General features: G+C 59.9%; 1 protein-coding gene across 1 annotated transcript; it reads left to right on the plus strand.

The window, feature by feature from the left end:
- Positions 1-272: 272 nt before the first annotated feature.
- LOC122923563 (GON-4-like protein) lies at positions 273-10,725 on the plus strand (the record flags this gene model as incomplete). The annotated part of the gene is made up of 6 exons (XM_044274408.1): positions 273-364; positions 2,306-2,630; positions 8,930-9,022; positions 9,128-9,303; positions 9,377-9,451; positions 10,675-10,725. Coding segments are annotated over exons 2-6 (714 nt in total), but the record flags the coding sequence as incomplete, so codon positions are not given.
- Between the last annotated feature and the right edge of the window lie 220 nt (positions 10,726-10,945).

Raw genomic sequence — 10,945 nt, forward strand, 5'->3', positions numbered from 1 at the left:
CCTGCTGCGACTTGTTGGTGTTAATGACGTGTGACTGTGCAGCAGAGGACTCGGCGGTAACGCACAGAGGTGACTGAGGACAACACCAGACATCGGGCGACCGTCCTATCGGCCGTCTGCCGCCGAGTCCACGCCCCCTGCGCCTAAGCTCCTCCTTTACATTTCTAGCGTCATCCTCCTCCTGCTAAGTCCCCGCCCCCTGCAGCTAAGCTCCTCCCTGAAAAGGTTCGGCGCAATTTCATGTCTAACACTGCGCATGCGCGTCAAAAGAGGCGTGCTTTATGTCTCCCTGTGACAAAATGGCGACCGGAGGTTAGCGGGAATTGTTGGGACTTTACCGCTCGTGAGGCCGGAGAGCCGCCCGGTAAGGAGCCGCCGGTGTGTGTGACTGCGGGCGGCGGGGAGATGTGCCCTACTAATGTATAATGTATGGGGGGGGTCTGGTGTCCTCATAGTAATGTATGGGGGGGGTCTGGTGTCCTCATAGTAATGTATAGGGGGGGGGGTCTGGTGTCCTCATAGTAATGTATGGGGGGGGTCTGGTGTCCTCATAGTAATGTATGGGGGGGGGGGTCTGGTGTCCTCATAGTAATGTATGGGGGGGGGTCTGGTGTCCTCATAGTAATGTATGGGGGGGGGGTCTGGTGTCCTCATAGTAATGTATGGGGGGGGTCTGGTGTCCTCATAGTAATGTATGGGGGGGGGGTCTGGTGTCCTCATAGTAATGTATGGGGGGGGGGGGTCTGGTGTCCTCATAGTAATGTATGGGGGGGGTCTGGTGTCCTCATAGTAATGTATGGGGGGGGGGTCTGGTGTCCTCATAGTAATGTATGGGGGGGGGGTCTGGTGTCCTCATAGTAATGTATGGGGGGGGTCTGGTGTCCTCATAGTAATGTATGGGGGGGGGTCTGGTGTCCTCATAGTAATGTATGGGGGGGGGGGTCTGGTGTCCTCATAGTAATGTATGGGGGGGGGGGGTCTGGTGTCCTCATAGTAATGTATGGGGGGGGGGTCTGGTGTCCTCATAGTAATGTATGGGGGGGGGGGTCATGTGTCCTAGTAATGTATGGGGGGGGGGTCATGTGTCCTAGTAATGTATGGGGGGGGGGGGGGTCATGTGTCCTAGTAATGTATGGGGGGGGGGGTCATGTGTCCTAGTAATGTATGGGGGGGGGTCATGTGTCCTAGTAATGTATGGGGGGGGGGTCATGTGTCCTAGTAATGTATGGGGGGGGGGGGTCATGTGTCCTAGTAATGTATGGGGGGGTGGTCATGTGTCCTAGTAATGTATGGGGGGGGGGGTCAGGTGTCCTAGTAAGTTGGGGGGGGGTCATGTGTCCTAGTAATGTATGGGGGGGGGGGGTCATGTGTCCTAGTAATGTATGGGGGGGGGGGGTCATGTGTCCTAGTAATGTATGGGGGGGTGGGTCATGTGTCCTAGTAATGTATGGGGGGGGGGGGTCATGTGTCCTAGTAATGTATGGGGGGGGGGGGTCATGTGTCCTAGTATGTATGGGGGGGGGGGGTCATGTGTCCTAGTAATGTATGGGGGGGGGGGGTCATGTGTCCTAGTAATGTATGGGGGGGGGGGTCATGTGTCCTAGTAATGTATGGGGGGGGGGTCATGTGTCCCTAGTAATGTATGGGGGCGGGGGGTCTGGTGTCCTGTAATGTATGGGGGGGGGGTCATGTGTCCTAGTAATGTATGGGGGGGGGGGTCATGTGTCCTAGTAATGTATGGGGGGGGGGGGTCATGTGTCCTAGTAATGTATGGGGGGGGGGGGTCATGTGTCCTAGTAATGTATGGGGGGGGGGGTCATGTGTCCTAGTAATGTATGGGGGGGGGGGGTCATTGTGTCCTAGTAATGTATGGGGGGGGGTCATGTGTCCTAGTAATGTATGGGGGGGGGGTCATGTGTCCTATAATGTAGGGGGGGGGGGTCATGTGTCCTAGTAATGTATGGGGGGGGGGGTCATGTGTCCTAGTAATGTATGGGGGGGGGGGGTCATGTGTCCTAGTAATGTATGGGGGGGGGGGTCATGTGTCCTAGTAATGTATGGGGGGGGGGGGTCATGTGTCCTAGTAATGTATGGGGGGGGGGGGGTCATGTGTCCTAGTAATGTATGGGGGGGGGGGTCATGTGTCCTAGTAATGTATGGGGGGGGGGGTCATGTGTCCTAGTAATGTATGGGGGGGGGTCATGTGTCCTAGTAATGTATGGGGGGGGGGGGTCATGTGATGTATAGCTATTCTGTATGCTGTTCCCAGGTTTGTGGTTGATGTGATATCTTTAACCCTTTCCAGGGTGTCATGAAGTGTGGCCCCGCTGGCCCCCCAGGAAGTTCCTGCTCCCCCACACCATCATGTGACGCTGCCGCGGACTGTCCCTCCCCTGTACAGAAGCCTCTGGGCCCCAGGGTTGACCCTACCAGAGGGCGCTCCAGATTGCAGCCCCCCATTAGCCCCGGACCCCAGTGTCCTCCTGGCCGTCCGCAGCCGATTATTGAGACTGCCCCCCCGAACTCTGAGCCAGGTCTGAGCAGGGTCATGGAGAGCCCCCCCGGGTCATGTGCTGTGGGGGCAGCCGCCAAAGAAGGATCAGAGCCAGGACCCGAGGAAGACCAGGCAGGTGAGAGAGCATAGTCCTTGTTGGGGATCGGCCGATAACGATAATTTATACCGATATTCTGGGAAAATGTATGTTTATTGTTAATGTGTATTATTAAATTTTTATGTAAATCTTTCTTTTTCATTTATACTTAATATTTTGGTGTTTTTATTTTTGTTACTTTTTATTTTTTTACTTTTAGCCCCCTTAGGGACTAGAACCCTTGTCCTATTCACCCTGATAGATCTCTATCAGGGTGACTAGGAGCTCACTCTGTCCCTGCTGTCCTGTGCTCTGTGCACACCGTAGCAGGGAGGTTACCATGGCAGCCAGGGCTTCAGTAGTGTCTGATAGATCTCTATCAGGGTGAATAGGAGCTCACACTGTCCCTGCTGTCCTGTGCCCTGTGCATAGTACACACAGCAGGGAGGTGACCATAGCATCCAGGGCTTCAGTAGAGTCTGATAGATCTCTATCAGGGTGAATAGGACCTCACACTCTCCCTGCTGCCCTGTGCATAGTGCACACAGCAGCAGGGAGGTTACCATGGCAGCCAGGGCTTCAGTAGTGTCTGATAGATCTCTATCAGGGTGAATAGGAGCTCACACTGTCCCTGCTGTCCTGTGCTCTGTGCACACAGCATCAGGGATGTTACCATGGCAGCCAGGGCTTCAGTAGTGTCTGATAGATCTCTATCAGGGTGAATAGGAGCTCACACTGTCCCTGCTGTCCTGTGCTCTGTGCACACAGCATCAGGGATGTTACCATGGCAGCCAGGGCTTCAGTAGTGTCTGATAGAGCTCTACCAGGGTGAATAGGACCTCACACTCTCCCTGCTGTCCTGTGCTCTGTGCACACAGCAGCAGGGAGGTTACCATGGCAGCCAGGGCTTCAGTAGTGTCTGATAGATCTCTATCAGGGTGAATAGGAGCTCACACTGTCCCTGCTGTCCTGTGCTCTGTGCACACAGCAGCAGGGAGGTGACCATAGCATCCAGGGCTTCAGTAGTGTCTGATAGATCTCTATCAGGGTGAATAGGAGCTCACACTGTCCCTGCTGCTCTGTGCATAGTACACACAGCAGCAGGGAGGTTACCATGGCAGCCAGGGCTTCAGTAGTGTCTGATAGAGATCTATCAGGGTGAATAGGAGCTCACACTGTCCCTGCTGTCCTGTGCTCTGTGCACACAGCAGCAGGGAGGTTACCATGGCAGCCAGGGCTTCAGTAGTGTCTGATAGATCTCTATCAGGGTGAATAGGAGCTCACACTGTCCCTGCTGTCCTGTGCATAGTACACACAGCAGCAGGATGGTTACTATGGCAGCCAGGGATTCAGCAGTGTCTGATAGATCTCTACCAGGGCGAATAGGAGCTCACACTGTCCCTGCTGTCCTGTGCATAGTGCACACAGCAGCAGGGAGGTTACCATGGCAGCCAGGGCTTCAGTAGTGTCTGATAGATCTCTATCAGGGTGAATAGGAGCTCACACTGTCCCTGCTGTCCTGTGCTCTGTGCACACAGCAGCAGGGAGGTTACCATGGCAGCCAGGGCTTCAGTAGTGTCTGATAGATCTCTATCAGGGTGAATAGGAGCTCACACTGTCCCTGCTGTCCTGTGCATAGTACACACAGCAGCAGGGAGGTTACCATGGCAGCCAGGGCTTCAGTAGTGTCTGATAGATCTCTATCAGGGTGAATAGGAGCTCACACTGTCCCTGCTGTCCTGTGCATAGTGCACACAGCAGCAGGGAGGTTACCATGGCAGCCAGGGCTTCAGTAGTGTCTGATAGATCTCTATCAGGGTGAATAGGAGCTCACACTGTCCCTGCTGTCCTGTGCATAGTGCACACAGCAGCAGGGAGGTTACCATGGCAGCCAGGGCTTCAGTAGTGTCTGATAGATCTCTATCAGGGTGAATAGGAGCTCACACTGTCCCTGCTGTCCTGTGCACACAGCAGCAGGGAGGTTACCATGGCAGCCAGGGCTTCAGTAGTGTCTGATAGATCTCTATCAGGGTGAATAGGAGCTCACACTGTCCCTGCTGCCCTGTGCATAGTGCACACAGCAGCAGGGATGTTACCATGGCAGCCAGGGCTTCAGTAGTGTCTGATAGATCTCTATCAGGGTGAATAGGAGCTCACACTGTCCCTGCTGTCCTGTGCATAGTACACACAGCAGCAGGGAGGTTACCATGGCAGCTCCCGCCTCCTGTATATGAATGAGAGATTAATCTTCATTGGTGGAGCAGTGGCCACAGCCCCTCCCCTTCTCTTGTCCCCTGTCCTCTCATTGGCTTCTTTCTCTTTCTCCTCCCCTTCCTCCGTCGTCTCGGCGGCCCCAGTCGCTCTTCTTTCTCCTCCCCTTCCTCTGTCGTCGTCTCGGCGGCCCTAGTCGCTCTTCTTTCTCCTCCCCTTCCTCCGTCGTCGTCTCGGCGGCCCCAGTCGCTCTTCTGTCTCCTCCCCTTCCTCCGTCGTCGTCTCGGCGGCCCCCAGTCGCTCTTCTTTCTCCTCCCCTTCCTCCGTCGTCTCGGCGGCCCCAGTCGCTCTTCTTTCTCCTCCCCTTCCTCCGTCGTCTCGGCGGCCCCAGTCGCTCTTCTTTCTCCTCCCCTTCCTCCGTCGTCTCGGCGGCCCCAGTCCGCTCTTCTTTCTCCTCCCCTTTCTCCGTCGCCGTCTCGGCGGCCCCAGTCGCTCTTCTGTCTCCTCCCCTTCCTCCGTCGTCGTCTCGGCGGCCCCAGTCGCTCTTCTGTCTCCTCCCCTTCCTCCGTCGTCGTCTCGGCGGCCCCAGGTCGCTCCTCCTTTCTCCTCCCCTTCCTCCGTCGTCTCGGTGGCCCCAGTCGCTCTTCTTTCTCCTCCCCTTCCTCCGTCGTCTCGGCGGCCCCAGTCGCTCTTCTTTCTCCTCCCCTTTCTCCGTCGTCTCGGCGGCCCCAGTCGCTCTTCTTTCTCCTCCCCTTCCTCCGTCGTCTTGGCGGCCCCAGTCGCTCTTCTTTCTCCTCCCCTTCCTCCGTCGTCGTCTCGGCGGCCCCAGTCGCTCTTCTTTCTCCTCCCCTTTCTCCGTCGTCTCGGCGGCCCCAGTCGCTCTTCTTTCTCCTCCCCTTCCTCCGTCGTCTCGGTGGCCCCAGTCGCTCTTCTGTCTCCTCCCCTTCCTCCGTCGTCTCGGCGGCCCCAGTCGCTCTTCTTCTTTCTTCTCCTTCTCCTCCTCAGTCGTCTCGGCGGCCCCAGTCGCTCTTCTTCTTTCTTCTCCTTCTCCTCCTCCGTCGTCTTGGCGGCCCCAGTCGCTCTTCTTCTTTCTTCTCCTTCTCCTCCTCCGTCGTCTTGGCGGCCCCAGTCGCTCTTCTTCTTTCTTCTCCTTCTCCTCCTCCGTCGTCTCGGCGGCCCCAGTCGCTCTTCTTCTTTCTTCTCCTTCTCCTCCTCCGTCGTCTTGGCGGCCCCAGTCGCTCTTCTTTCTCCTCCCCTTCCTCCGTCGTCGTCTCGGCGGCCCCAGTCGCTCTTCTTTCTCCTCCCCTTCCTCCGTCGTCGTCTCGGCTGCCCCAGTCGCTCTTCTTTCTCCTCCCCTTCCTCCGTCGTCGTCTCGGCTGCCCCAGTCGCTCTTCTTTCTCCTCCCTTCCTCCGTCGTCGTCTCGGCGGCCCCAGTCACTCTTCTTTCTCCTCCCCTTCCTCCGTCGTCGTCTCGGCGGCCCCAGTCACTCTTCTGTCTCCTCCCCTTCCTCCGTCGTCGTCTCGGCAGCCCCAGTCGCTCTTCTGTCTCCTCCCCTTCCTCCGTCGTCGTCTCGGCGGCCCCAGTTGCTCTTCTGTCTCCTCCCCTTCCTCCGTCGTCTCGGCGGCCCCAGTCGCTCTTCTTTCTCCTCCCCTTCCTCCGTCGTCGTCTCGGCGGCCCCAGTCGCTCTTCTTTCTCCTCCCCTTCCTCCGTCGTCGTCTCGGCGGCCCCAGTCGCTCTTCTGTCTCCTCCCCTTCCTCCGTCGTCTCGGCGGCCCCAGTCGCTCTTCTTCTTTCTTCTTCTTTCTTCTTCTCCTCCTCCGTCGTCTCGGCGGCCCCAGTCGCTCTTCTTCTTTCTTCTCCTTCTCCTCCTCCGTCGTCTCGGCGGCCCCAGTCGCTCTTCTTCTTTCTTCTCCTTCTCCTCCTCCGTCGTCTTGGCGGCCCCAGTCGCTCTTCTTTCTCCTCCCCTTCCTCCATCGTCGTCTCGGCGGCCCCAGTCGCTCTTCTTTCTCCTCCCCTTCCTCCGTCGTCTTGGCGGCCCCAGTCGCTCTTCTTCTTTCTTCTCCTTCTCCTCCTCCGTCGTCTCGGCGGCCCCAGTCGCTCTTCTTTCTCCTCCCCGTCCTCCGTCGTCGTCTCGGCGGCCCCAGTCCGCTCTTCTTTCTCCTCCCCTTCCTCCGTCGTCGTCTCGGCGGCCCCAGTCGCTCTTCTGTCTCCTCCCCTTCCTCCGTCGTCGTCTCGGCGGCCCCAGTCGCTCTTCTGTCTCCTCCCCTTCCTCCGTCGTCTCGGCGGCCCCAGTCGCTCTTCTTCTTTCTTCTTCTCCTCCTCCGTCGTCTCGGCGGCCCCAAGTCGCTCTTCTTCTTTCTTCTCCTTCTCCTCCTCCGTCGTCTCGGCGGCCCCAGTCGCTCTTCTTCTTTCTTCTCCTTCTCCTCCTCCGTCGTCTTGGCGGCCCCAGTCGCTCTTCTTTCTCCTCCCCTTCCTCCGTCGTCGTCTCGGCGGCCCCAGTCGCTCTTCTGTCTCCTCCCCTTCCTCCGTCGTCTCGGCGGCCCCAGTCGCTCTTCTTCCTTCTCCTTCTCCTCCTCCGTCGTCTTGGCGGCCCCAGTCGCTCTTCTTTCTCCTCCCCTTCCTCCGTCGTCGTCTCGGCGGCCCCAGTCGCTCTTCTTTCTCCTCCCCTTCCTCCGTCGTCGTCTCGGCGGCCCCAGTCGCTCTTCTGTCTCCTCCCCTTCCTCCGTCGTCGTCTCGGCGGCCCCAGTCGCTCTTCTGTCTCCTCCCCTTCCTCCGTCGTCTCGGCGGCCCCAGTCGCTCTTCTTTCTCCTCCCCTTCCTCCGTCGTCGTCTCGGCGGCCCCAGTCGCTTCTTCTTGTCTCCTCCCCTTCCCTCCGTCGTCGTCTCGGCGGCCCCAGTCGCTCTTCGTCTCCTCCCCTTCCTCCGTCGTCGTCTCGGCGGCCCCAGTCGCTCTTCTGTCTCCTCCCCTTCCTCCGTCGTCGTCTCGGCGGCCCCAGTCGCTCTTCTTTCTCCTCCCCTTCTCCGTCGTCGTCTCGGCGGCCCCAGTCCGCTCTTCTGTCTCCTCCCCTTCCTCCGTCGTCGTCTCGGCGGCCCCAGTCGCTCTTCTGTCTCCTCCCCTTCCTCCGTCGTCTCGGCGGCCCCAGTCGCTCTTCTTTCTCCTCCCCTTCCTCCGTCGTCGTCTCGGCGGCCCCAGTCGCTCTTCTGTCTCCTCCCCTTCCTCCGTCGTCGTCTCGGCGGCCCCAGTCGCTCTTCTGTCTCCTCCCTTCCTCCGTCGTCGTCTCGGCGGCCCAGTCGCTCTTCTGTCTCCTCCCCTTCCTCCGTTCGTCGTCTCGGGCGGCCCCAGTCGCTCTTCTTTCTCCTCCCCTTCCTCCGTCGTCTCGGTGGCCCCAGTCGCTCTTCTTTCTCCTCCCCTTCCTCCGTCGTCTCGGTGGCCCCAGTCGCTCTTCTGTCTCCTCCCCTTCCTCCGTCGTCTCGGTGGCCCCAGTCGCTCTTCTGTCTCCTCCCCTTCCTCCGTCGTCTCGGTGGCCCCAGTCGCTCTTCTGTCTCCTCCCCTTCCTCCGTCGTCTCGGCGGCCCCAGTCCGCTCTTCTTCTTTCTTCTCCTTCTCCTCCTCCGTCGTCTCGGCGGCCCCAGTCGCTCTGCTTCTTTCTTCTCCTTCTCCTCCTCCGTCGTCTTGGCGGCCCCAGTCGCTCTTCTTTCTCCTCCCCTTCCTCCTCCGTCGTCTCGGCGGCCCCAGTCGCTCTTCTTCTTTCTTCTCCTTCTCCTCCTCCGTCGTCTCGGCGGCCCCAGTCGCTCTTCTTCTTTCTTCTCCTTCTCCTCCGTCGTCGTCTCGGCGGCCCCAGTCGCTCTTCTTTCTCCTCCCCTTCCTCCGTCGTCGTCTCGGCGGCCCCAGTCGCTCTTCTTTCTCCTCCCCTTCCTCCGTCGTCGTCTCGGCGGCCCCAGTCGCTCTTCTTTCTCCTCCCCTTCCTCCGTCGTCGTCTCGGCGGCCCCAGTCGCTCTTCTGTCTCCTCCCCTTCCTCCGTCGTCTCGGCGGCCCCAGTCGCTCTTCTGTCTCCTCCCCTTCCTCCGTCGTCTCGGCGGCCCCAGTCGCTCTTCTTCTATTAGAGGTCTGCTCTCTTCCCTCCACTAGGGGTGCAGCTGCGGCCTGGTTTGGACGCGTACCGCGGTGCCCCCACCTGCTCTACTTCAGAAGAAGACAGTGCAGAGCTGGTTATCCCTTTAGGTAAGTGTCCACTCATCATCACTGTATGGGCAGCAGTCTAATACTTATGACTGGGGGGTCGGGGTTCTGCTTTTCTTGGGTGTTGAAGGGGCCCTGTGATTTCAGATGAGGGCGAGGAGCAGAGCCGGGGCAGGAAGAAGAGGACACTGGTTAAGAGGAAGCGGCAACAGAAGGAAGAGGAGCCGGTGACCTGTCATGTGGACCAGGAGCTGGACCGGGCCCTGGAGGATGGGGCCAAACAGCACAATCTCACCGCAGTCAATGTCCGCAATATCCTCCATGTGAGTGAGCAGGGAGTGCAGGTGGATGGGAGGGGTTGTAGTACATATGTAATATGTGCCTGTGACCTTGCAGGAGGTGATCACTAACGAGCACGTTGTGGCCATGATGAAAGCCGCCATCACCGAGACCGAAGGCCTGCCGATGTTCGTAAGTGCAGATACAGGGGGTGGGAGCCCCCCCCCAGCCTGAAGAAGGTGATAACGGGGGGGGGCAGTAGTCCGTCCGTCTCCCCCAGCCTGAAGAAGGGATAATGGGGGTGGGGGGGGGGGGGGCAGTAGTCCGTTCGTCTCCCCCAGCCTGAAGAAGGTGATAACGGGGGGGGGGGCAGAGTCCGGTCCGTCTCCCCCAGCCTGAAAAGGTGATAACGGGGGGGGGGGGGGGGGGGCAGTAGTCCGTCCGTTCCCCCCAGCCTGAAGAAGGTGATAACGGGGGGGGGGGGGGCAGTAGTCCGTCCGTCTCCCCCAGCCTGAAGAAGGTTGCTAACGGGGGGGGGGGGGGGGGGGGCAGTAGTCCGTCCGTCTCCCCAGCCTGAAGAAGGTGATAACGGGGGGGGGGGGGGGGGGGGGGGGGGGGCAGTAGTCCGTCCCGTCTCCCCCAGCTCTGAAGAAGGTGATAACGGGGGGGGGGGGGGGCCGTAGTCCGTCCGTCCCCCCGCCTGAAGAGCTGATAACGGGGGGGGGGGGGGGGGGGGCAGTAGTCCGTCCTCTCCCCCAGCCTGAAGAAGGTGATAACGGGGGGGGGGCAGTAGTCCGTCCGTCTCCCCCAGCCTGAAGAAGGTGATAACGGGGGGGGGGGGGCAGTAGTCCGTCCGTCCCCCCCCTGAAGAAGGTGATAACGGGGGGGGGGGGGGGGGGGGGGCAGTATCCGTCCGTCTCCCCCAGCCTGAAGAAGGTGATAACGGGGGGGGGGGGGGGGGGGGGGCAGTAGTCCGTCCGTCTCCCCCACCTGAAGAAGGTGATAACGGGGGGGGGGGGGGGGGGGGCAGTAGTCCGTCCGTCCCCCCAGCCTGAAGAAGTGATAACGGGGGGGGGGGGGGGGCGTAGTCCTCCGTCTCCCCCAGCCTGAAGAAGGTGATAACGGGGGGGGGGGGGGGGCATAGTCCGTCCGTCTCCCCCAGCCTGAAGAAGGTGATAACGGGGGGGGGCAGTAGTCCGTCCGTCTCCCCCAGCCTAAGAGGTGATAACGGGGGGGGGGGGCAGTAGTCCGTCCGTCTCCCCCAGCCTGAAGAAGTGATACGGGGGGGGGGGGGGGGCAGTAGTCCTCCGTCTGTCTGTCTCCCTCCCCCAGCCCGAAGAAGGTGAAAAAAGGGTGGGGGGTTAGTCCAGGGATGGCGCCCCCTCCTGTTATCAATTCTATTTTGTTCATTTCAGGAACCCAAAATGACCCGATCCAAACTAAAAGAGGTGGTGGAGAAAGGCGTGGTAAGTACTGGGGGGGGGTTATTTCTGGAGAACTGTCATGGGGACCCTGACTGTAGGGGAGCGGGAGCACTGATTGTTATGGCGGACCCCTGACTGTAGGGGAGCGGGAGCACTGATTGTTATGGCGACCCCTGACTGTAGGGGAGCGGGAGCACTGATTGTTATGGCGGACCCCTGACTGTAGGGGAGCGGGAGCACTGATTGTTATGGCGGACCCCTG

Source organism: Bufo gargarizans, unplaced genomic scaffold (genome assembly GCF_014858855.1).
Source record: "Bufo gargarizans isolate SCDJY-AF-19 unplaced genomic scaffold, ASM1485885v1 original_scaffold_1736_pilon, whole genome shotgun sequence".
Classification (NCBI taxonomy): domain Eukaryota; kingdom Metazoa; phylum Chordata; class Amphibia; order Anura; family Bufonidae; genus Bufo; species Bufo gargarizans.